The sequence below is a fragment of the Nematolebias whitei genome, chromosome 14 (genome assembly GCF_014905685.2).
Source record: "Nematolebias whitei isolate Nwh7 chromosome 14, NemWhi1, whole genome shotgun sequence".
NCBI lineage: Eukaryota > Metazoa > Chordata > Actinopteri > Cyprinodontiformes > Rivulidae > Nematolebias > Nematolebias whitei.
In genome coordinates, this window is record NC_056511.1 from 9,239,806 (window position 1) to 9,267,521 (window position 27,716).

The 27,716-nt window shown below is 38.7% G+C and overlaps 1 protein-coding gene across 1 annotated transcript in view; it reads right to left on the reverse strand.

Moving 5' to 3' along the window:
• The window catches only part of mcama (melanoma cell adhesion molecule a), an 83,953-nt gene that overhangs the window by 15,178 nt on the left and 41,059 nt on the right, over nt 1-27,716 (reverse strand). Inside the window, exons 2-11 of the mRNA XM_037688246.1 lie at nt 15,338-15,480; nt 11,854-12,082; nt 11,626-11,696; nt 11,451-11,538; nt 8,088-8,267; nt 6,418-6,545; nt 4,708-4,852; nt 4,290-4,405; nt 2,136-2,277; nt 1,251-1,381 (exon numbers count right to left, since the gene is read on the reverse strand). Of these exons, the coding sequence (XP_037544174.1) occupies nt 1,251-1,381; nt 2,136-2,277; nt 4,290-4,405; nt 4,708-4,852; nt 6,418-6,545; nt 8,088-8,267; nt 11,451-11,538; nt 11,626-11,696; nt 11,854-12,082; nt 15,338-15,480 (1,373 nt within the window). The remainder of the gene's footprint in view (nt 1-1,250; nt 1,382-2,135; nt 2,278-4,289; nt 4,406-4,707; nt 4,853-6,417; nt 6,546-8,087; nt 8,268-11,450; nt 11,539-11,625; nt 11,697-11,853; nt 12,083-15,337; nt 15,481-27,716) is intronic.

Here is a 27,716-nt window from a genome sequence, read left to right on the forward strand (position 1 = left end):
AGTAAAACTGATCAGTAGAGACTGAAAGTACAAGTTTATGGATCTAATTTAGTCGAGCTTTAACACATAACCAAAAAGTTTTTTTTTCCTGCGACGTTGAGGTGCAATTAAAAACAACTTATTTAAAAACATAAAACAAAACACACATTGTGTATGTTTCCTAATCAAAACTTTATGTTTATAATTTTACTTTAACTAAATCGTGTCAAACTGATGTATGGATTCTACTTTTTTGCTAATTTTCCATCTTGTTTCATTCGGTACTTTTATCAGCACAAACTCAACTGAGTCTGAGTCGAATCATCTGATTATTTATTAAAGTTTAGGATCATACAGGTAAAAAAAAAACCTTTAAACATTTTTAATGACATTCATCTAAAATAAGACAAAAAGTTTAAATAAATAAACTAACACTAAAAAAAATCAGTAGAAGAAAACAACTGTTTTCACAGCAAGTCTGCCCCTTTAGGCATGTTAATTAAAATAAATCCCCTCTTGTTAACTATGACTATAAGAAAAGGCAGGATCTAAATCAAGGGTGTCAAACTCTGTTACACAAGGGGGCCAAATTTTAAAACATTTTCATAGCCATAGTTCAATCTCAGTTAATATTTATTAGAAAAAATATATAAAAATCTAAGATTTTAGAAAATGTCAAATTATTCAGATGCAATAGAAATACAAATTACTTTTCCGCATTGATATTTTATGTAAAATTGAAATAAATATATATTTTTTTATTATTTAAAATGTTACATTTGTTTGCATGCCTCAACCTTTTTATTTTTTTATTTTTAGTAACCGACTTTAACACAATCCATTAAATCACTAAGAAAAGTACTAAAAATTCCAAACAACATTTGAATTTAATACAAAAAGAGAATACAGGAAAAGACTGGTGCTGTGACACACATCACGTCAGATAAGTTCGTCAGAGAGCCTTTGATCAGTTTTATTTAATGTTCTCTTTTGCTCTTTCCACCTCAAAATCAAAGATTACTGAATATTTAAAACTTATTTTTCTTGGCTTCAAAGTTTGGATAACTGCCACGAGAAGTCCACTCAGCACGCTCAAATTTTTAAGCAAAAGGAAAAGTGATAGACTCGGTTCTTCACAAATTAGTGAGCCAAATCAAAACCCTTTATAATGATATACTGGGGGCCAGATAAAACGTTAAGAAGGGCCAGATTTGGCCCACGTGGCTTAAGTTTGACACGAGCTCGAAGGATAAACTCATGCAGAGTCAGACCTGGCTGCCGACGATGTTCCAGGAGATGCTGGGTGTTGGATGTCCTTTAGCCTCGCAGCTCAGGTTCACCATCCTGCCAGCCATCTCCTCCAGCTGCACCTCCTCCTCCTCACCCACCAGCTGGGGACCACCTAGAAGAGAGCAGTCACATTAAAAGTTTATACTTTTGTAAAAGCTGTTCTCTGGTCTGCTCCTGTTGCTTAATCATAGATGCGAACGTTAAAGATCGCTGTACTTTTATACAGAGGATTGTTGTGTTAACCTCATTACATCACTGAAGTCATGTCAGCCTTCACATCACCTTCCTTAAAATTAGTTTTTACAGTTTTCTCTGTTCATCTGTCCTGCCCCAATCTTCCACATTAAAAGTCATACGCTTGCTTAAAAAGGCACATGAAGTCAGGCTTTTCAAGAAGTCCAAAGAGTTCAAACTCCATACCTTTCCATTTCAAGTTAAAGTAAATGACACAAGCTCTACTCCAAAAGGAAATCCAACACCTGACAGTCACGTACTGCAACTGGCTCAAATGTAAAAGTCTGAGTTTTGAGAAAATACTCCGCAGCAAGTGAACCCTCTGTTAATAAAGTTTACAAAAGCTTACTTTAACTAGTGCTACACTGTGAAGGAATGATACGTAGCTTGGCTGTAACTCTTCGGGGACTGACCAAAAGTGGTCCAAGGAAGGAAAACCGTCAACAGGGTCACAGGCAGCCAAAGCTCACTGAAGCAAGTGGAAGCTGACTGAAAATTGTTCCAAAAAAATGATCTTAAAACACCAAGTGTCTAGCAGTTTTGTTGTATGCAGGGCTGCAGACAGGTCAGGGTGTCCATGGATGACAGGGCAAGTATTAAATGTAAAAGAAAACTTGGTGGAGCTGACTGACCTTGGACTATGATGTGAACAAAGCCTCTGGTGTGCAGGCTGGGCAGGCTGGGGACGGTCACCTTACAAATGTACTCTCCACTCGTTTCATAGGTGGCGTCCTGCAGGTGGAGCGTGTTACCCTGACCCACCTGCTCCCCATCCTAAAAACAACCCACAGACAACACAACAACACTGAGTTGAAGGTGGCAGCAAGAGGAGAGTCAGTGATTCCATCCGCTCACTTTTAAACATGCAGGAGAGAAATCTCTCTCTTTCTATCTCTCTCTCTTTCTATCTCTCTCTCTTTCTCAACTGCAATTCTGATCTGACGAGCTTCCTTCACATTTGTCAGAAATTCATGTGTACCTTTGAGGGAATTTCTTATAGCATTGACATCTGGCAACAATATGTTCACTGTTAGGTTATTGCCGTAATTTCCGGACTATAAGCCACCACTTTTTTCACAGGCTTTGAACCCCATGGCTTATACAATGCTGCAGCTAATTTATGGACTTTTTTGACGAGCTAATGAGCTTCATGCCACCAAAACATGTAGCCTTGTCACACTTAGGCGCTCACATAGCTGTCCAATACACATCTTGACCAATGAAATTACTGAACAGGTCACAGTGGACCAGGCCTCGCATTAACAGAGTACTCGAGTAACCTACACATAGATTGCTAGGACATCTATCGAGGTTAAAATTTTAACATCGAGTGTCCGTAGTGACGTCTTATTATGTGACCACCGTATGACCGTAGGGGGCGGTGTTGCACTGTTGCAGGTCACAGAGTATGGTGTAACACCGGGTCCAATCCACCGAACCAGTTTTGTTTAAGTTTCGTTTTTGACTTGCTGCACGTTTCTTCACCTTTGCAGTTTAATAATAATAACTAATAGTTTAGTTTTTCCTGTGACTTATTTGCAGTATGATAAATGGTAGGAGCATAATATACGCTCCCATTGTTTTGTTGGTCTTTTTTGTTGTTGTAAATAATTACCTTTTTTTTGCGGTTTTATTTATTTATTTATTTTTGTATCTTGAGATCTATGACGTCATCAAATACTCGAGTTCTACTCGGGTTTTATTATGTTAATGTCGAGTTTAAAAATTATATACTCGTTCAACCCCTACTACATACACATATGTCTGTGGTGCGCAGGAGGAAGATGAAGCGAGCGATCAATGACTTCCTGGTAGGCTTCTGTATTTTATCTTATTTTTAACCAGCCCTGTCACAGGCGCTGTTCAGAAAAAAAAAAAACATTTAAGATCAGATTTACATACGTATTTGTGTATGTTACCAGTACGTATTTAATTAAAAGTTAAAATAATCTATGTGAAACCATCATGTTACAAACGTGGACACATGTAGCTTATACACAAGTGCAGCCTATATATGTATATTTTTTTTCTGTTTAAATTTAGTGGGCGTGGCTTATATTCAGGTGCACTCAACAGTCCGGAAATTATAGTAATGATCAAGTAGAAGCTAAACCAATATGCAAAATGAATGCTGCACCACTGAGGACAATTTTCTTTGCTGGATCATTTTACTGAATATTTCTACGCTTCTCTAAATAAAAGGAGTTTATTTAAAAGCAGGAATCGAGGTCAAATGAGCAGATAAGAAGCCAACTTCTGCTGCACAGGGCATCCTCTAAATATTTAATCAAAACTCTGTTAGGAACCTAATTTGATGTGAATAAATGAAGCATTTTATGTTTTAGCGTCTCAAAAATGTTGGTCAGGCCTTGGGTTTAAAGAAGAAAATCTTTGATAACGAGTTCAAGTTATGCACTCGTGAATATTCTAATACTAAACTGTTGTGCATTTGTTAGCTTATGTTACTACATGTCAGCACAGATATGTCAGAGTGAGGCTTGATTTGTTATTAAAACAGAAAATATCCATAAAAATCTTAAGGTGCCTCTATAACAAGTCACAGCTCACCATAACATTAACAGTTTAATGCTGTAACTTACGTTGTAAACAAGAAACCTTGGGGCAAATTTAAACTAATAATTATTCTTAAATAAATAAATTTGATAAAAATCTGCCCCTAAGACGAGCCTTATTTAGACTAGGTGTTTCCAGAGATTAAAAAAAACATCACAATTCATGATTAAACACACTACATATTTAGATTCTTGTGTCTTTTCATTATCTACCTTGTGCCAGACTACTGATGTTGGGAGGGAGGACAGAGCATTGCAGGTTGCAACCAGATCTTCTCCTTTAAGCATAACTTCCGAGTCTTTGGGCACGACAACTGCTGGGTCCAAATCTGACACATCCCAAAACAAGACAGAGGACAAACATCGGCACGAGGCTGAGAATTCGTTTAATGGTTTACGTTACATTTTCTGCTTAAATAGCGCATCTGCTTCTGTTTTAAGTAAGAAAATATACATTTATAACTTGAAACCTGCACTCAGTCCAGCAATACAGCTTGAATTTCCTTCACAGAGTTTCGTTAGACCTCATTAAAATAAACTTAAAGCATTCCAACAGCGGTCCAGTTTTTTTTATTCTCAGTGTTTATTCTGGAAACGTTTGTTTGACCGGTGTGCGTGTGTCGGTTCTTACAGTGCACGGTGAGCTGAATTTCTCCTTTGACCTCAGCGTGGCCGACGGCGTCCAGAGGTCGACACTGATAGATGCCGCTGTCTTTTCGTGAAACAGAAGGCAGAATCAAGACGTCACCGCTGCTCTCCAACTCCACATCTGGCTCCTGCAACAGAAACGTAGAAACTTAAACTCTGTTTACATGAAATCTAAAACGGGGGGGGGGGGGGGGAGAAACTAATGCGTGCTTTGTGTGTCTTGGACCAGATGTTATTTAAAAATTAATGAATTAAATGAGTTTGAACTGTACATAACCGGGTTCAAACCGGACACATTACCTTGTATACATTTCGTGACAATTTTTGTTGGTGGTTCAGTTTGAACAGAATATGATGTAACTGTGATGCTATAACTTGTACTGCATTTCAAAAAGGCATAAAAAATTAAGCATAGATATGCACGTCTCTTGCACTGCACAGTTAATATAATTTACATGTTTGCTTCGTAAGATGTGGCAGAAAGAGCTGTTGTTTGCAGAGAGTATTGAATTAGCTCAGTAAAGCAATCATTGGATTACACTCTGTTCTAAGTAGTCTTGCACACGTTTAATTTTATGTACAAGCAGCAAACTTCACAAACTATATATTTTTGAGAAGCCACAAATAAAATGTATTATCTAACAATATCTTATCACAAGCAGAACTGGTTTGTTCCACTTTGGAGTAAGCTGTTGGGGGTGTTGTGTGTTTCCTTGACTGATGAAGCCTTCCGGACCGAAGGCAAAACGTTTCAGCACAAAAATAATAAACTGTCCAGATGATCTGACTGAAAAATGTTGTTTCTAACAAGAGGTTACATTTTTATTCTTAATTCCTATGGCTTGGTTGGACTATCAAGTGGCTACATATTAGGACTGGAATCCCAACTTATCAGTCTGAAAGACAAAATGCAGAATACAGTACAGGACATTAAAATGTTGCACTAAATATTTGTTATAGTACAGAAATATTGAACATTTTAGTTAGAGCTAAAATATTAAACATTTTATAGAGGAAAAAAATCATCTTGTTTGTGTGGATTATGCATGCATGCATGCATGCATGCATGGATGGATGGATGGATGGATGGCCACCACCCAGACAAAATTAATCTGTTTTGACCATTAAATAAACACATAATAAACACAACGGGTCAGTGGTGACGAATAATAAATGCAACTTATACGCCGAAGCGACTTACTGATATATATGTTTTTTCCTCTTCATGATGCTTTTTTTGACTTAAGCGACTTATACCCCAGAGAGACTTATATGCAGGAAAATACGATATATGTATTGAACTGAAATGAACATATTTAATAAATATACAAAAAGTCTTCCATGGCTTCTAAAATTTCTCTTTCATGTCACCACTTACAAGTTTGGTGACTGACCAATTAGGAAACATTCAGACAGCCATCAGCTGAGTTCTTGTGTTCTTCACACACAATGAATGTGTGTCTGACATGGGAATAAGTTCTGCTCATGAGCCCCATCATTGTAGCCTCCGGTCTCAGACCCCAGTCTGGATCTGCAGGGTCAGAGCTGACAGAGTCTACATAGACCTTACACACTCGTGTCTACATTGGGCCTTGTGAGCTCTGCATATCAAAAACATTCCCTACATGTCTCTTGTGTGTCACTCATTCTCTCTCGGGGACATGTCGGGTGAGAAAAGGCTGTCCATTCTTACTTGTTCTCTGCTGAAAATGAAGGGCGGCGGGGGGTTGCCATCACCCTGGCAACGTAGCTCCACAGTATCCCCCTCTTTGACCAAGCCCTGGGGCGACTCCTTCCACAGCTCCACCATGGTGGTGGGGTCTGTGCACACATACATACACAAAAACATCAAATTAAGAGAGCGTATTCAGTGAGCTGCTAAAGTCACTTTACAAGAGCATTTCCATAATGCTGACAGCACAGACTCTGTTTGGCATCGCCTTCCACCATTTTCATACAAAACTGTTCCAACAACAATGAACCAAAATAGCAATGACAAGATATTGTGGCCAATATAATTTGTATGTGTGAAGCATGGGTTTTATTTTTGTTCATGGTTATATTAACTGATAAAACTACTATTTAAAGAAAAAGTGTAGCTTTTTGCACATGTTTAAACAGTTTAACTGATTTTAAAAAAAGCATCTCCTAAAATGAGCATGTCAAGGCGATTTTTATTCGGTTTATAAGAGCTTAACAATACTTCTTTTTCTGACGTTTTTCAGTTTATCACAAAAATGTTCTGAACCTTAAAAACACTTCAGGAAGACTTGTCAAAATAAAACTTTATAAAGTCAGAAACAAAAATTTGCACCACTTTTTTCTTGTGACGATCGTTGCATGCCTCTAAATTTAAAATTTGTAAGCAGAATTTGGGAACAGCCGCCAACTCCCACGTGTGTGTCAACAATGGCAACTTCCATGGAAGAGCAACTCTGAGGTATTGGTATATATTTACGCTCAGAAGTGTGCAGATAAGCTTGCATGTAGTTTTTAGCAGCGAACTTTGTTTATATTGAGTGTGGACCCACATTTCAGAACTGTATGTCAATATAACAAGAAAACTTCTGTAGTTTTTTAATTTAATATTGGTCATGATAAAAAATTTAATGTTGAATTTCACAGTGTGCAATTAAGTGAAAGACACAAACTCTTCAAGTATTTAAATATAAACAAATGTTCAGGAAGTAGGCAAGTCAAGAGCAAATGTCTTCAAGTTGAAGGTTAGCAAAATAGCCTAGCTGGACAAATAAAATAATTCACTGCTGAATTAAAACCTTTAACTTTCTTCAGCTTTTCTTTCTTCAGTTTTGCAGAAGTTATCACCAGAACTGTTTCGGATGTGCTGGTTAAAGCATTTGCAACGTGGGTGTTTTATGAATATTCCACTAACAATGTGCAGGTTCAAGTACATTAGCATCTGTTGCAGCCAGATATAAAAACCAAAACAGACTCCATTGACGACACAGCAATCAGCTGCCAAATAAAATATGTACAAAAATATAAATAGAAAGATGAACTTATTGACACAGTATTAACCCATACATGTAAAAAGCTAAATTAAATCGAAAGCAAAAGAAACATGCAAGAAAAATATTACAAGAACGTCATAATGTTATATTTGATACGCATAAATTGTTAAATAAAATTTAAATTACGTTTTCAGTAGATATGCAGACAATATATTCCTAATGTAAAACAGATCAATCAAAATTCATTAATGTTTAACTAACTGCACATGAAGAAAACAAATGAAGGATGTCTGCAATTATTGTAACAATTACTGTTAACGCCCGATGTGAGACACAAACCATTACTGACAGATTAGTGGTTTACTGGTATGAAAAGCTTACGTGGACTCACAGTGAACAGTGATGTTGATGCTGTGGGACTCCATCGTCCTGATGGCTCCTGGGACAGAGAAGCTGACCTCGCAGGAGAAAAACGAGTCCTTGTCCTCTTTAATCACCTTGTACTCCAGCGTACTCTGGACTGAGTAAAACCCACTGGACTCCCGGGTGACGAGAATCAACACGTTTACATCTGCAACATGAGCAAGACAAGCACAGTAAACATGCTTCAATAAACCACCACCACCAAAGCAGAAGAACGTTCATTAAAGATATTTGCGAAGAAGAAAATGCTCATAAGCCCCACTTCGTAGAGTATTTATTATGTTTTTTGGTGATGGTACAAAAACAGAAAAAAATCTTAATTTTTCTCATTCTCTCTCAGCCTTCTTTAGATAAGTTCAGATAAGTGTAAAAAGTAAAATAAAGGGTGCCACTGCATAAGAATTGAAGCACCCTTATTACCAGCGCATTCAAAAACTTTCCTTCTGTATCTTGCTGCACGACTTTCAACTAAAACATGCAAATGATACATCAAACCGTGCAGCTTGCTACAGTATAGTGTGCCATGACATTTCGTAGTAGAATGGTGAACAATGTAGCCCAAAATTGCAAACAAATAAAAAAATACTTCTCAAATAAACCCCAATAGAATGAGAATTTGCTAAAACAAATGAGAAAACCCAGGCCTTTGAAGCTCAGCTGCTCAAACATACGTCACGTTAGGAGTATCGTTCAAAGTTTAAACAGCTCACAGAAAATTGGACTTAATATGTCTGAAATTGCACTTTGATGTTGTCTGAGGTTTTTATTACTACTCACCAACTGTACATTATTGGCCTTCATGCTACAAGTTAAGGTCTCTATGTGCTCCCTGTGTTTATGTAAGTTATATTGCCATAAAGTATTTGAGTTGTTCTTAGAGGTCTTAGTGTTTGTCTGCATTCTGTGTCCAAAAACCTCCTACAAACCAAAGTTTGCATTCAGACAGTGAAAGTCACAAGTATATTATTACCATGGTGATTGGTGCGCATGGTTCGGCTAATCCACTAATAGCGAAACTAACTTTACATTTAGTGGACTAGCGTTTTCGCTAACTTTGAAAACTTTTAGGGGAATTAGCTTCTGCTAAATTTAAATCTGACAGTTCTCCACACTAAAAGCGTACAAGGAAATAGTTATTTCCACAGAGCCATGTTATGCTATGCAGAGCTATGCAACAATATGCGTCACCTGCTGACATCTAGGCCAGTCACAATAACAAATTTTGCTGGGCGATCAGTTGTTTCAGAAATTATTGCGATAAATGATAATATTGTTTGAAATTTGACAATAATTAGTCAGTCAAATTTAAGAAGAAAAGTTGGTTAATTTGTTTGGTGTAGTACTTTTTGTCAAACACCGGATGGCAGTATACGACTGTTTGAACCGAAGTGTGGATAGTGAGGGAGCAATCAGCGTGTCTCTAAGAAAAATGGGAGGGAGGGTCCTTGATGTGACATGGGCTGACATGGTGACATGGAAGACGCTCTGTGATTTTAGCTCTTTAGCATAGCATTTTTCACACAAAGCTTTTAATAAAAAAAAATCAGTAAACAAGTTCTCAGCTTCTTTTTGCAGAGAAAAACAACTTTTTACACGAAGGCACAGGTTTCAGACGTGAATTTTGGAGCTTGGACAAGACGGAGGTTTTTTCCCCAAGGCCGGCCTGTTAGCTTAGCTCGTAGCTTAGCTTCTCAGCTTAGCTGCTTTTAACGATCCAAAAACGTGACTTTGGACAGTTAAAACAGATTTTAAAGAAAAAAGAGAAAGGGAGGGGTCAGTGAAGAACACCGGAGTTGAGGTTTTGGTCATCCAGTGTCTTCAGTAGAAAGAGAGACACGAAGAAACGATAAAGCCGATAAATGAAAATGAGGTCGATAATTTTCATTTACTACGCGATTGATTTATTGTTTATCGCGACTGGCATAGTGACATCATCACCCTCATAGTGATATTTCTCCCTCAGATCTACCTCAAACAGACTCATGGTGTCAGTTTACAGCCATTAACAGAGAATTTAACATAAATTCCAAACCAGAGCAGGAAAATAACATGAAAAACCCATTTTCACACTAAGAAACATTGTAAACATTCAGAAAAATTGCACACATAATTCCTACCCAGTATGCTTTGCAATGCTCACACTGCCTCTGGGACGTGACTCTCTCACACATTTCACACATTTTTACTTTAAAACAAACAGATTTATTACTGAGATAATATTGATGACGCTCAGAAACTTTGTAGTTAGTTTATAAAAGTAGTTAACTACAAAGAGGATCGCCAAAGTGAATTAATTCATTATAGTAAATGACACGAGGTCTGGACGTACAACACATATTGAATGCATCACTCTGCTTCAGAACAGCCGAGTTCTGCTCTGCCTCTTTGGTTTTGATGGGACTGGATTAATTTCTGAAAATTCACCTCTGAATGGATGCTTTACTTGCGATTTATGAACCATTTTGATTTGTGGTTCTCACATTACAGACAGCCTTACAGTGTCAGCAATAGCAATGTTTGATAAAAGTTAGTGCTTTAGCATTAGCTTCTGCTAATTTTTTTCTCTTTCTGTTCGGTTTAGCATTAGTGAAGCAATTTTGTGGTTAGCAGTGCCCTCCATAGACCACGGCGATCGAAAAAAGCCACTGACAGCAGCTTGAACATTTGTTTTGATTCACACAGTTTTTACATTAACATGTAGGCTTATCTTATTAGTGTAGATCATTACAACATTGATATTGAAATTTATGGCAGTAGCTACAATGGCACCGTTCAAACATTTACAAATGATTATTTGGTAGTATTTGTTCAGAAAGACTTTTCTGTCTGCGTTAAATTAAAGACCAACTGATCAAACAGTTGTGACAAAGATTAGAAATGAATGTGGATTCTAATTTTCTATTATTTCTGACAGATTATTGTAGTGTTTGCTGACTAGCTACTGGTGTGAGAAGATGGATTATTCTGTCAGCTGATCAATTATTTGCCCGTTAAGATTTTTGCACCTGCCAAATATTTCTCAGCCATTTCATTAACTGCCGTTTGATTAGCTGACACATTATTTTCTTTAATACTATGTTAAATTATATGATAATAAAAGACAACATGGCTTTGACATCATAAATTAACCATTAGTGCTCGTTCTTTATTGTTAATAAGCATTGACCATAAGTCATCTCATCTTGGTCAACCAAAAGCCAAACGTGTATTCTTGCTCCAGAACTGCACTGGTGGGATGCAGTTTGAATTTAAAGTGGGAGGATGTGTAGTTAATAATGAAAAAAAACAGGAGGAAAAACCTCCAAGACAAACTCAAGTGACTCATACTCACGTCCATGGCTTTGCATCAGTGGCGTCCCATTCCTGTACCAGGTGATGTTGGGTTTTGGGAATCCATTTCGAGCCTCACATGATGCCACCTGGATTGGGGTTACATTAAATGAATCGGTTGCTTGAAATCAAATTCTGATTCTCAATATTGTTTTCTCTAGATAATGTTTACCCACCTTAGATGGCGCTGTGTTGGTCACAGATATTCCAGTAAGAACACCTTCGATTACTGGGGCCTCGGGAGGAGCTAAATCCAAGAAAAAAGTAGTATCTTAGTAATTTTAGTGTTTTTTTTAACAGTTGCAGCATAAGCAACGACATTATAAAAACTTTTTTTAATGTTATTTTACATTGCTATTATTATTATTATTAATAATATATTTATTATTAATATTTCACCTTACCAAACACTCTGAGGTGGGTCTTTCCCTGAACATTCCCAGCTTCCATCCCATTCACCTGGCAGATGAATTCCCTTTCATCAGAGAGCTGGACGTTCTGAATTAAGAGTCTGGTTTCCTTCTGGTCTGAGGTCACATTAATGCGGCTGCTGTAATCCGTGTTGCTATCAATTATCTGCTGACTGAAATCGCTGTAGAAGATGCGTGTCCGTGAACTGTTTCCTGCAGCTTTCTGCAGAAGGAGACATGGTCAGAACACAATTTTACAACAGTGAAACATCAGACGTTTTGGATTTGCATCTCCATCTTCTACCACTTATCCATAGTCGGGTAATGGAGGCAACAAGTACAGGAAAAAAAGGTTTGTAAGCTCAATCATGCAGGTAGATAAATGCAAAATTGGTTAAATCAGGTCATCTGGACATTTTTTTAAGTATTAAGTGATTATGTTTGTTGTTATGTAAGATGTTTACAAATACTTAGGTATCTTGGTTGATTCTCATCTCCGTTTTAAGCCCCATGTCAAAAACTTGGTAAAGAAACTGAAAGTTATTTATTTATTTCTTTTTAATAGATCCTGTCTAACTCTGAATGCTAGGAAACACCTTGTAACTGTGACTTTCCTTCCCTCCACTGACTATGGTGACATTATTTACATGAATGCTCCTACAAGCACACTGCAGATGTTGGACTCTGACTATCACGGTGCGCTAAGATTCATAACTGGCAGTAACTACCGTACCCACCACTGCACCCTGTATTCACTGGTTAACTGGTCATCATTCATGCAGACTCTCCCACTAGTACATTTTCATCTTTAAATTACTTATTGGTCTGCTGCCTTCATACATCTCCTCCTACATGTCACTGCGTGAGTGCAGCTACAGCGTGCGCTCTCAGGACATTATTACATGAAGTGTCCCCTCAGTGCGGACTGAAATAGGCAAAAGGGCCTTCTCCTACTCCGCTCCTGTTTCCTGGAATATCTTGCAAAAAGATCCGAAGCTCTCGACCTTGACCGCTCTAAGTGGCTTCAAACATCTGCTAAGTTCCTGGCAAAAACCAATGTAGACATGTTCCTGTTTTTAGTTTTCTACATCACCTTACAATCTAGCTGTTTTTGTTTAGTTTTCTTAATACCATTTTATTTTATTTGTTCTTCTCAATTTGTATGCTTTTTATGATTGCCTACTGTTGTCATCACTCTTTGTTAAAATCAAGTCTCTCTTGTAAATGAGCCCCCGAGGCTCAATGGGATTAACCTGTATAAATAAAGGTTGAAATAAAACAAAAAAAAACTACTTAAGCCTCGTGCTCAGTCACACTCTGCCAGATTATCGAACCCTTTGAGGAATTAGATGTCCAGTGTTCATGTCACAGCTCTCTTGGATTACCTGGTCTCAACCCCACGCTTGTCTTTTGGATTCTCGACCTGCCTGCTCCTCGTCTGTTACCTTATCACCCATCTGACCAGGGTATCGACCCACCTTTCTGGATTAACTACTATGTCTCACAGATGGAGACATAGCAAAAATGGATTTCTTGGACCTCTGACTCTCTGGTAGGCCTGTCGCAATAAACAAAAAATAAATTAATCGCATGATGAATGAAAATTATCTACCCCATTTTCATTTACCGGCTTTATCGTTTTTTTGTGTCTCTCTCGTTCTACTGAAGACACGGCTCAACTCTGGTGCTCTTCACTGACTTTTCTCTGTAAAATCTGTTTTAACGATCCAAACTCGCGTTTTTGGATCGTTAAAAACAGCTGAGAAGTTAAGCTACGAGCTAAGATAACAGGCTGAGCTCGGGAATAAACCTCCGTCTTGTCGAGCTCCAAAATTCATGGTTGAAACCTGTGTCTTTGTGTAAAAGTTGTTTTTCTCTGCAAAAAGAAGCTGAGAACTTTTTACTGATTTTTTATTAAAAGTTTTGTGTGAAAAATGCTATGCTAAAGAACTTAAATCACCGAGCGTCCGCCATGTCACTATATCAGCCCATGTCACATCAAGGACCCTACCTCCCATTTTTCTTATAGAGACATGCTGCTCAACTATTCATCCTTCGGTTCAAACGCTCTTATACTGCCATCAGGTGGTCAAAAAAGGTACTACACACCAAACAAATCAACATTTCTTTTAAAATTTGACAATTAATAATTGTTAAATTTCAAACAATATTATCGTTGCCTTGTGCCCTGTGATGGACTTGCGACCCGTCCAGGGTGTATTCCACCCCTCGCACAGTGATTGCCGGACATGGGCACCGGCGACCCCCGTGACCCAAAAATGGAAGAAGCGGGTAAAAGATAATGGATGGATGGATTATAGTTTATCACAATAATTTATTTTTTCATTCGTACATTCAACCTTTATTTAGACAGGTTAATCCCATTGAGCCTCGAGGACTCATTTACAAGAGAGACCTGATTTCTTAAAGAATGATGACAACAATGGACAACAGCAACAACAATAGACAATCATAAAAGAGGCATACAGATTTATTTATTTATTTTTACAAATTAAAATAAGATGGCAAAAAAATAGCAAAAACAGCTAGATTATAAGGCAAATGTAGAAAACTAAAAACAGGAACATGTCTGCATTAGTCCCTGCCAGGAGTCCAACAGATTCTTAAAACCACTTAGGGAGGTCAAGGTCGAGAGCTTCAGATCTTTTTTGCAAGATATTTCTGAGACAAATAATCGCCCAGCAAAATTTGTTATTGTGACAGGCCTACTCTCTGGTATCGACCCCCTGCTCTCCACCCGACTCTCGCCTCTGAACATTAGTCTGGACCCCGTTCTGCTCCAACCAGCTCTTCAGCTGTACACCTGTCAGCTCCGGTGACGTCATCCTGCCCGACCCCTTCAGGAAACGCTCACCTATTCTCCATAAGAATGTTGGTGGCTGTCATTCTGTTTATCTGCCTGCTCACAGAAACTGTCAGTCCACTAACTTTGCATATCTCTGCAGATTGGGCTTGCTCCAGGACCTTGACCACCACCAACAGTGTTTTATGCATAAAACCTTTAAACCATTCCTGTTGTCTGAAGTCTTGCTCGAATCCATAAAACCAAACCATATCAAGGACAGCTAAACAGCTAGAATATTACATCAGACCTGAATGGCACAATATCTCCCCCAAAACTCCAACAACTGGTCTCCTCAACTCCTAGAAGTTTACAGACTGCTGTTAAAAGAAGAGCGACTGTGTCACAAACATGCATCTGCTCCAACTTTGAGATGTGTTCCTGCCATCAAGTTCAACATTACCTAATTTTTCTTTTAGTTTGAACATGTGAAGTGCACCATTTTTATTTTTATGGTCAATAAAATATTGGTTTATGGGGTTAGTTTTATGGGTTAAATGTACAATTTTGTTTAAAATGTTCATGTAAGATCATCTTTTGATTTTATCCAAATTGAGCAACACATCTGAAATATGGGAAGTGGGCAGCGTCTTTTCTGTGTTCAGCTCTACTCACCATAAACCACTGGATCCACTTGATCATGACAAAGCTGGGCTCATTGTTTGCATCAGTGAAGCTGTAATGGCAAGGGATCTCTGCCGAGTCGCCCAGATACACCTCAAGGTTGTCATTTACAGTCAGCTCCAGTTTGCCCCACGCTGAAAGACACAAAAATGCACATAAATCAACTCTATTTCCTCCACATTATTCAGAAACCATACATCCATCATAAATAACACTTAACTAAATCAAACAGCCACTTGATTGTGGCTTTGTTCTTACAAAATTTGACCTTTAACTTAAATTTTCAAAGCACTGCGGTTGGCAGATGCTCTTCCCAGGCCAGTCTGAAGATAAGCTGCCATATTTGCTGAATAAAGAAAAAAAGGCTTCTTGTCCACATGGCATCATTTTCATCTTTCTTCTGCCCGGCTGACTGTAACCACAAACCCACATCTTGGCCAGAAAAATCAGTTCCCTTGGCATCGTTGGGGGAATGCAGGCGAAACGAGGCTGTCCAGTTTGACACTGGGCTGTCCAATCAGGCTGCCAAGAGCTCTTTCAGCCATGTTGAACTTGGCTGCTGTTCTATAGGGGTCCATTCACACAATTACAAATGAAAACAAGGATGGCACCAAAAACCCAGCGTTTCTCAGTTTGATGTGGTTCAGAGGATGGTATAGATAGGTCCTTTTTCCCCCCTCTCTTCTCAGTCTGAAGCCATCAGGTGTTATGAGATCATCAGTGTAGTGTAACCTAATTTCCTTCAGTCATACGCTAGCAGGACTTTGTTCACACAAGACAGAACGGAGACTGGTTCTTTCTGTGACATTGTTTTATTCCATCTTCAATTGTTTACGTAAAAGTGAAAAACAAATTAATTTAGTTTCTTCTTCATTTTTAAAGGTTATTCTAGTAAGTTAGGAGAATAACTGTTAATAGATAATTATCTTTTGCGGTGACAAATAAACATAACGAACGGCAAAGCACTACGGCTTAAACGGAACCCATCGTCCAAAACGAAAATTATCAGAAGATGCTAATTAAGATGCAGACAATCAAATATTAAAAGTAAAAAGTGGAAAGGTGAATGTAAATCAGGGGTCAACATAAGCGGTTTCCGTTTTGTCTGAGACAACCTATTTTCATCGTGGACAAACGGCTCTCGCCTCGAGGGTGTCCGGTAGAAAACTAAGTGAAATAGACATGAATTAAAGTTCTCTGAAGACCCACTGATTTTTAAAACTGAGGGGGAACATTTGTTTTGTTATGGTTATGTGTTAAAAAATCCAATCCAGTGATGATAGAGAGATTAAACTGATGCTGCTTTCAACAAATAAAAAGAACCAGAGCCACAGATTGACCCAGTCGGAGCAGAGCAGGGCGGGGCCTGCTGTCTGATACACGGCAGGTGATTGAAGTGTTCACAACTCAGAGACAGACTGCAGGTGAGAGCACCAACCACAGTTTCCAGGAATATTTTCCAAGGAGGACACCCCACTACCCTAACTTTTTTATATATATATATCTACACATTAAACGTAAGTGTTCACATGAGACCAATTCACTGCAGCCAGGGGAGATACAAGAACTGATACACCATCACCCCCACCCACTTCTAACACTCCCAACCTCCCTGGGACTTTTGTATCTAAAGTCTAACTTTGTATTAGATGGTAATGTGTTCATCATTATAATTGTACAGACATGTGTAACTTGCATGTGTCCAAACTCCTTAGTCCAAACTGAGAGCTGGAAAATCTGTAAAAGTAATTTCTTCCAAACATGCGAAGAAGCCCAATAAGTTTTTCTTTTCTCTTAACCGAACACTAGGTTAATGGGCAACACACAAAACAAAAAACAGTACTGACTAGGAAAGCGCATTTGTTAGAGTCTAAAGACTGTCGGCCAAGAACACTAGCTTGTCCACAGTCTCTGGCTTTAACAGAGAACAGTGGCATGAAACAATGTTGCCACCAATGCACCAATGTTGCCACCCTTTCTGAAGGAGCACTCATGGCTGGAATGCAAAGGTATTTCTTGGCCAGCCTGTCAACATTTTTCTGCTCCTGGTCTGACTGTTTAAACCCGAACCAGGTCCAGATAATAGACGTTTTTGCTCCTGCCTTTTTAATGAGCTCCTCCCCTGCGCGCTCAACCATGTTGCTACCTGCTTGCTCTACTATACTTTCACGCCAGCCAATTACATCATCAACGAGCATTACTGCGGTTAGCCGGTAGAATACAGATCTCTGTCATAGGCTAAATGTCTACCATTTCTACCGTGCACCATATATATTGACAGAGAGGTTTTGAATTTGAATTTTGTTACCGTACTTTTCAGCCTATAAGTTGCAGTTTTTTGCCTATTTTACATGCCCTGCGACTTACAGGCCGAAGTGACATATTTAAGGATTTTTTTCCCATATTTATAAACCATTTTTTGGCTGCGATATGACCGTTTTCATTCATTCTGACCGAAAATAATAATAATATTTGAGCAGTACCACTTTCAGCCACTTGATGGCAGTAGAGTAGTAATAGCTGTATGGCATGCTGTTGTATCATGTAATAGGTAAACGTGGCTATAATTACAAATTCAAAAAGTTCAAGACAAAAACAACTGGACTTTATTCATTATACTTTATATTTTTTTTTCGTAAACTTTTTTGAATTTACCATGTCCTGGATGACTGAGAATCTTCACCAGCTATTAAAAACTCAATCGACCTGCCAGTCTCCCCACCTTCAGTCTGCTTGCTGTTTGGAACGATCAAAACAGTTGTACCGCCCTGGCGAAATGCAGCTGATTTGACCATTAAAGTGCATTTATTAGGCAAAATTTAATTAATTAAATATAATTTTGAGCAAACAAATAATTGTTTTTAAGTGTTAATCCTGTTAAATTCTTGGTAAAGTCCCGTGCACGTTCCCACCGCTGCCATTTGGAAGCCCATCGGTTTTTGGCACAACACCGGTCCACATTTCCAGGTTTGGCCCACATTTCCGGGTTGTCAGCGGTGACGCGTAACAAACGCAACGCGTCAGCGATGACGCATAATAGATGCTACGTATACGGCAAAGCAGTAAGTATTTTCAGTGTGCACTTTTTTAATCAATCAACCTTTATTTAATATGTAAAATGCTGCTCTGTTGCTGTTCATTTCTTAAGTGAGAAGACTGAAAACTGTTAAGAGTTAACAACATATTCTTTTGTTAAAAACATATGGCTAAAACTACATATTTTGCACTGTTTTGCACTACAAGAAAGAAGCCTAATACTTGATTTGTTCTTTATTTAAAAACTCTCTGGACCTAGTAGTGGAATTTTCTTGACAGATTATTTTGTGTTATAGCAGTTTTCAAAATAAATGCTGGCAAAAGGACACTCTATGCTTTTTTTTCATTCCTATTGCAAGTTTTATACCAAAACCATATCACGATGTATATCGTTACCGCCACCCATCACAAAATATATCGGGATATGAATATTATGCCATATCGCACATCCCTAGTACTGACTATGCTTAAAACTTGTGACTTGGCTCTTTTTGGTTGAGTGCATTTAACCTCTAATCAAAAAGGATTTGTTACTTTTCTGCACAAAACCTAAAAGTCTGAAAACCTCTTCAGTGACCTGGATGGGGGGGAATAAAAAACAACAACAGGAATCGTGGTCGCCCCCACCCACTCAACTTGAGTTTTCAGATATTAATGTAGGTCAGTTAAATTTTGCTACACACTAAGTGGGAGCAAAACACAGACGTCCAGCTTTTGTTTTTATCTAATAGCTTTAAAATAGAAAGAAAAACAATTAGGCAAAGCTAGACCTTAGTGTCCTCATGTGTTTTCAGCGTTGGTTGAAACAGACCAAGCATGAAAAGAGCTTTAGAAGTCCAGTTGCCACCCTGCTGCCTCCATTCAGCCTTTTACTCCTCCACCTCCACCCTGCGCCCCTCCTCCTTCTCACCAATGATTTTCTCAACTCGTTTTTTTTCTTCTCGTCTCTCCCGCCTCTGAGCTATGCTCAACCAACCATTCCTTCAAGACAACGGGCTTGCCATTGTTCCCCCACCTGGGTGGAACAGACCCCCCCTCCCTCATACTCACACATCCACCCCCATCCACCAGTCGTCCAATGCCGAGGTTAAAAGCAGTTCACGGTGCTTTGAATGTGTTGTTTACTGCGACGGAGATGACGTGAAGCGGCTTTGGGACGAGAAGCAGATTATGGAGGCTGAAGAACAAAATATGTCGCAAAAGTCAAGAGTAAAAAACGTTGTGTCTCTTTGGGGCCGTCCTGCTAACTTTTCAGCTAATCCGATTAGCACTGGGGGGTTTCTGCGGATTTGGCTCCCAAGCCAACCTGGGTCTGGCCTTATCTGTTCCTGTTGTGACTTTATGCAGCATGGACTGCAGCTCAAACACACATGCCCCATGATCTGTGGACCTTAACCAAAACTGCTGGCTGTGGGTGTGTCTGCCGTCTGTGTCTGCCCGATACAGGAGTGATTTATTCAGAAAAAAACCATCACCCTGGAATATGTGGATGTGAGGACAGGATTGAACAAGACCCCACATGACCGGTCCATGAAGAGGAAACACAAGGGGATTGTCAACATAATTACACTTTAAACTGCAGATAAGCCCCACTATGTTAACTTCCAAAACGTTTTTATTAAATTATTCAATTCTTTTAAAGTCATAACTGAAGCAAACAAGAGCAAAATAAATAAAACAATTTAAATATTTTGTTTTAAAAAATTGTGTTTTTCAACATTTTTACTCACTTTTTGCATCAGTTTCTGATTCAGTGGCAACCCTAATCTCATCAATCCCAGAATAAAACACTGCATCCAATCAAGGAATTTTGAGTGTCCTGTCAATATCTTGTTTATTTGATAACTTGTTTATTTCTTAGACTTTCTGTCAGGCAGTTTTTGATATTCAGACCAAAGCAAAGCGCTAAAAATGTTATGCCCATGTCTTTTTGTGCATTTCCACATATTCAAGATGGCTGCAGCAACCTTAAAGACAAAAATGGTTATGACTCACCCAGTTATTCAGATACTGAACTCCAGTTTGGTGTGGTAGTAGCTGAGCATCATCCCCAACACATACTGCAGCCACTGCACTCTATGCTGTAAAGTTTGACAACTGCTGCTGTCATCTTCTGTGAGTCAAATATCTCAGGTACCACTGGACGAAGTTTAATGAAACTCAGAAAGTAACTGTAAATCTATAACTCATTATTTTGGAGTCAATCCAATTCAAGATGGCTGCCTGCCACAGCTAACTGACATTAGCCAACACAAAAATTATAATAATTGTACAAACCTTGAGCTCAGTTTTGTGTAGTATTGGCTGAAAGTCATGCCTGTGATTTTTTATTTTTTTTTACCTTACATCTCACATGATCTCAATATCACATGGAGTAACAAGCATTTGACCAAACTCAAGGCCCGTGGGCCAAATCTGGCCCTCATCAACATCTCATCTGGACCCCCAAGATATTATTAAAAATAAAATGTTTTTATTGCTTTTCATTTTGCTATATAAAAAAAAGATAAATACTGTACCTAATTTGGTGCAGACTTCTCATGACAGCCGGCCGACTTTGAAACAAAAAAACAAGTCAAATTTTCAGAAATCTTTGATTTTGATGCGTAAACGGCAACAAAGAACGCCAAACAAGAGCAATAAAACTCCTGTTGATGAATGAAGTTAGGTATCCGGCTTGAGTTAATGTATCTACTGATACTGGCCCATGAGTTGGACCAAGTTTTTAATTTTGGCCCCCTTTTGTAACGGAGTTTGACACCACTAATGCATTTGTTTAAGGAATGCTAGGCCTTTAACGCTCTCTGTTAGTGGGTTTCCGTACCTACACACCTTGATGCAGACACAATCACACTTGAATGTGTTAAATCATTTTTATGTTCACTACAGACTACAGGTTTTAGTGTTGAGTCACATTTGACACTTCAACACATTTACACAGAATGCTGAAAAAGACAAACTGTTTTCCTGTCCTTCCATTCAAGATAGATGGACAATACTCTAACAATGCTAATCCAACATAATCAGGGGAATACTTCTTTGCATACAGGCGCTCATTATACACCAAACAGACAGACAATACCCTCAGATGTTAAGTGGTCACCATTATTAGCTTTCCCGTTCCATTAAGGCTGTCAGCTTGGGCCTCCAGTAGATCTGCAGCTCTGCCACTGATAAGAGTCCAAATCACCTCTGACACAACAAACCAGCCTCAGTTTACTCAACCTAATCTCTCGCAAGCTTGGTGAGGCATGAAATGAGACTGAATGCTTCCAGGAGCATAAAACTTGTCATCTTAAAAATGCTCTTTAAACTCTCATTTTCTCTGTTCGGATCAGGCCGATAGCCGGAGATAAGTGAAGAAATTAGGAAGACGTGGACCGTTTCCATTCAGTGGCCATAAAGGTCACGGTATCTGGGTCTGAATATTACAAAGGTTATTGTAAAGAATCATGGGACCTTGAAGACAATTTTAAACAAACATTAATATGTAAAGTCTAATTGCATACATTTTTTAAATCCTGAAACAAAATTAGCAATTTAAAGCTACTTATGAGAATATCAGCACTTTACAAATGTCCAGTTCCTGCAGACTCTGAATAAAACTTGTACCAACAGTTGGAGTCCCTCAGAGAGGAGGGTGTAAAAAGCTGGCATGTTGGATGACAAGGAGTGTTTCTCAATACATAGGTGTTGCACACCTGGGAGACCGCACGTTTGCTGCCTGACATCAAAGGGCACACACACACAGAAAGAATACAAGTCTATGGTGGAAATGAGAGCTCCTTGTCCACTTGATGTGCTTTCAGAGGCAGCATCTGGCACAAATCTCCCCGCAGCCGGCATGACAGAGAGGGGCTCAAGCGTTATTCTTTCACACAGAGATAAGGAAGTGCTGCAAATCTTCTCAAAGAGACCTTTTACACATCTTTGGGCCTCTTTTCTTGTTGCATCACAGCTCCAGTTCAGGGCTTTGCTCTTCACGATCAATAGACGCTCTCTGATGCCCGGAAGAGCACATGGCTGAGACTTTAAAATGCATGATATGGATTCTGCAAACTCAGCACTCAGAAAGATTTATAAACTAAAATGCGAGGGAGGCCCCTTGACATGACATGGGCTGTCTCTCCTTCCTTTTTTCCGTTCTCAAAATGGCGGACGCTCTGTGTGGTTTGAGCTCTTTAGCATAACGTTTATCACACAAAGCTTTTAATAAAAAGAATCAGTAAACAAGTTCTCAGCTTCTTTTTACAAAGAAAAACAAGGTTTTACACAAAGGCACGGGTTTCAACCATGAATTTTGGAGCTTGGACAAGATGGAGGTTTTTTCCCCGAGGTCGGCCTGTTAGCTTAGCTTGTAGCTTAGCTGCTTTTAACGATCCAAAAATGCAATTTTGGACGGTTAAAATGGATTTTAAAGAGAAAAGAGAAAGGGAGGGGTCAGTGAAGAACACCGGAGTTTAGCCTTTTGTAATCCGGTGTCTTCAGTAGAAAAGGAGATGAAAAATAATAAAACCGATAAAAGAAAATGAGGTTGATAATGTTCATTTATCATGCAATTAATTGAATTATTGTTTATTGCGACAGGCCTAATCCTACTGATGAGATAAAAATACGCAGGCCAACTGGGAAAATTTTCAACTTTCTTAAATGTCATTTTAAAATTCCAAAACAGAGAAAAGTTTAAAAAAATAAAGTAAAAATTCTGCAAACTCTGGCTTTGAAAGAGCTGCTCATCATTCCCTCTGGTTTGCAACTTCTTCAGCAGCTGCATCAATTTTTCATCATCGCGCCCAGTGGGTGAGACTTCATTAAAAGAGCAACATGAATGTTTTATTTATGCTTGTATCTGATGTTCGACAGTGAGTGAGGCTTGTTCCTCTGCATCCACTACCCATCAATAAAACCCCCTGCAGAGCTGCTGGGCTCAGGCACGCAGGTTGCTCCACAGCCACAGGATGGATAATTAAAGGTCAATAGGCTAAACACTGTACCAGCATCATGGGGGAGTTCCTTTAGCTATCAGCAGAAAAAAGAAGAAGAAGAAAAAGCCACATTACATTATACTGAAACACTAACAAAGTTTCCCATAAGACAATAATGAAATGGTTGAGTGATAGATTTCAAGATCTTGTAGGAAAAACACAAGACAAATGTAGCAAATGAGCATGCCATAACTAACTGGAATGAGAAAAAAAATTCCTACTGGTAAAGGCAAAAAAAAAAAAAAAGACAAATAAAAGCTCTGTGAGAGATTCTGAATTTAATTCTGTTTGGCTTCCATTTTTAAAATGAAATACGAGTTCAAAGCTACAAGATTTGATTTCCTTTCCCTGAATGGATTGGTATGTTTAGATAAAACAGTTACCGCAAGTATGTAGCACATGGCTAAAACAAAATAAAGCTTTTATTCAAATACAGAAGGCTATGAAAGCCTTTACATGACCCCTATAAGGTCTGGGTTAATGTTTACCATTACTGGAGTCTCAGCTAGGAGAGAGAGAGGCAGTCCTCTAAAGCACGACTTTATGGTTTTTCCAGAACAAAATGAATGCTTTATATGCTACACAGTGATGCAAAAAATATATATATTTTTTAATTTTTGCCTTTTTGTCTTTAAAATTGTCAAACAAATTTGAAGTTAAATTTTTAAACAGAAAGAGCTACTTATGTATCCGTCATCAATATAAGCTAGAGGTTGTACAGAAGAGTCACTGACAGTATAATGACGGTTCAGGCTTCCTCAATCATGTTTTTTAATAAGTAGTTTTACCTGATATCTTCAGACCTGGACATGTTTTCTGTTGAGAGTAGCACGAGTCAAAAAACAGGTTTATCACTCAAAATTATTTTACTAAAACTACGATGAGAATGGGTTGAGACATCAAACCTCTGACCATTTTGAGATTAAATTAGTTGCACAATTTTTTAATAATGTTCAAAATTTAAGGAACACGACTGATCCTCTGAGTCCCATAAGGAAACTGAGAACCCACACAAAAGTTTAGAGACACTGAAGAGCGAACCCAACAACGTTCAGTCGGGTCATCTGGACGGTTTCCTTTTTTGTTGAGACGTTTCGTCCTTCATCCAAAGGACTTCATCAGTCTGAGGAGCCACAACAAACACAGTCCCACAAGCCGCACACTCACATAGTGGACCAACCAGTTTGCTGGTCATAAGATGGTTTCTGGGGCCCACCCTCTCCCCTGTCGACTCCACTGAGGAAGCCATAGCCAAAGACAAAATGTCTCAACAAAAAAAGAAACCGTCCAGACAACCTGACTGAACGTTGTTGGATTTTTTTTACCTGGATTATAGAGCATGAACTTTGACATACTGAAGAGGGAACTTTGTAAATGTGGTTCTCCAACAAGCTTCCCAGATATTTACTACCTTTTGTCTGTTTCACTCTGGGTGGTATTTTTCCCCTTTTATCCGTTTCACACGTTTCACTGAGCCAGAAGAAAAATATCTTCTGCCAAATCTCAACATGCTTCAACATCTTGTCATATCTTATATAATCAGGAATCTGGAAAATCTGATTTGCATTTCAGCAGTGCAGTATTTTTGTTTTCCAATTCTAAGGTTTCATCTCTACAGTCACATTTTGTAACTTGTGTTTTGTCTCAATGTATAAATTTTAACACTTAAGCCAACAACCTCATTGACCCCAAGCCAACAACCTCATTGACCCCAAACAGCCAAAGCCTAATAATGTAAAACTTCTAAAAATGACAAAGTGTTGTCTGACGGATTATGAAGCTCCTGACTAGAAAAGAACCGACGGTCTGTTCTGACGTTAGCAGGGTTTGGCAAAGCTGTTTTTAAAACCAGTAGCTACAGAAATTAATTAAAGATGTGCTGTTAAGTACAAGGCAAGTTTTTTTGCAGACCCGAGTGACTGAAGGTTAATTAATTTATTATTTAACTTCACTAAAGGTGTAGAAAACTGACATTTTGAAGCAAAATCTGAAGCTGACATTGATGGCTCCTTCATCCTTATTAATAACTGTGAAAGAAAAGACATTAATGGACAAAGGGGCAGCTATGAGGTCCTGGCCATCTTTCTATCACTATAAATAGAAGACCTTTTTCCAATCAAACCTCGACAGCACATGGACTCACTGCTGTGCTCCAACAAAGACCTTCCTATCCCAAACGCTCTGGTCATCATCACGGCGCTACAAATCCTTGAAAACTACCAACTAAGTCCAAACTGAGTTTTCTTCAGCCAGCAGGAAAGGGCTGTACTGGATTACATCTACTTTCATTTTGAAAAATCTGCAAATTTGAAACCTAAAAGCCAAAAAGTATCATTAAATCATGAAGAAGCCAGAAGAATTCAGGACGACAAACAAAAATGTGTTAACTTTATAAATTTCACATTGGATTTATAAATTTTTTTAGGGATGCACAATATTATCGGTATGGTATCGGACGATATTAGCGTTTAAGTTCAATAACGGACATCGACCATTCCATCAAAATAACTCACCGATATAAAAGACGCTGTTTCTGTACGACAACCCAGTGACAAAGATGTCTGCAGCGGCAGCACAACGTGACGACATCACGCACGCCTCTGATCTCACGACGGAGAGGAAAATTCAAAACGTCAGCGGTGTGGAAGTTTTTTTTTTCCCGTTGAGGACGTCAGATTCCGAAGATTTTTGGACTATGTTGAGCTTCACTACATCGTCTGCAGTCTGAGATATTTTCCCGGTGTAACGTTACCAGAATTACAAGCCGTCATTTCTGACGTCATTGAGAAGCTAATAGCCGATAGCACTTGGGTGAGTTTTACCACAGACATTTGGACGTCGTGTTAGCCCCGTTAGCATGATTAGTTTTACAGCACAATGGATAGACAAAAACTTTGAACTTAAAACGTCTGTCCTTCATGCACAGGAGTGCAGAGTATCCTACACTGCAGCTAGGAACCTGGAACAAACCTCAACAAGTGAGACAGCCTCACAGGTGACTAATGCTAATAAATAACATTTAACACTTCAATTAATATAAGTTCAAGTGTATGCATGTCATATGGCTGTTACTGAATATATGTCACCAGCTCTTACAGCTGTTGCATAATTTTTGTAGCAAATAAGCCCAAATAAGAGGGCTATGTTCTGACAAAGGAAAGTATATAAAATAATCGGTATCAGTATTGGTTATCGACTAAATAAGTTTTAACACATCGGCATATCGGCCAAAAATCCAACATCGTGCATCCCTATTTTTTTATGCATCACAATGCGGACATGAATAATTCTGAATGCATATGAAAGTGTCAGATATCTATAATATTTAATGTTATAAACGTCATTTTGAGGAACACAAAGGGTAGAACTCTGAAGTGCAAATATGCCAAACCTGGACTGTTTGTGGCGCAAACAGAACAGAGGGAGAACATGACATTAAACAGATTCCTCCACTTTGAACGCCACTGCTTGGAAGTACTTTCACTTCTGTGAAGTTAAAGGGAAAATTATGTTGACAAGAGCCACGTTATGCAAGTTGTGTTCAAGTTTCCACCTGGAGTAGGAAGCTGGTGGAAGCTACTAGCTGCAGCTGCTAACAGAGGAATATCAAGTTTCCACCTAACTCAGACAAGGTGAAGCCAACAACAAAGTCTATTGCAATTTTCATTGCGTACACATTCAGTCACTGAAATTAAGTTTGTGTTCTACGTTTCTCAGTTTGGTACAACTACAGGACGAACAGCCATCCCATCTTCGTGTACTTTTTTGTGCAGGTAAGCTGGTTGCCTTTCTCCAGCAGTCAGTGTAAGAGGCGGGGGACACCTTGGACAGGTTGTAAGTCCATCACAAGGACACATGGAGACAAACTAGTCATGCTCTTATTTACACCTAGAGACAGTTTAGAGCTGTCAAAGAACCTAACTTGGCGGAAACTGGAGTACCCAGATAAAACCCATGCATGCATTGAGAGAACATGCAAATTCAACATGGAAAGACCAGGAGGCAAAGACCTGTGTTCTTGCTGAGACGCAACAGTTGACAGTACTAAAACAGCCATTATCACATGCAAAGGGACCAAACACAAAGTTGTGGAACACTAAAAAAAAGAGGATAAGATAGCCCGAATGTGATCCATTGCTCCTCAGACTTTGCAAGAGATGTATTATCAGCGTATTTAAGGCAGATATTAAAGCAGAAAAAATGGGTTCGGGACAATTGAAAATGCGTATCTTTCTCCCTTTCAGACGACAATAGGAAGTCTCGGATAAATGGAAACCACTTGTGCCAACCCCTATTTATGTATGCATGTATGTGTGTGTGTGGGTGTATATTATATATATATATATATA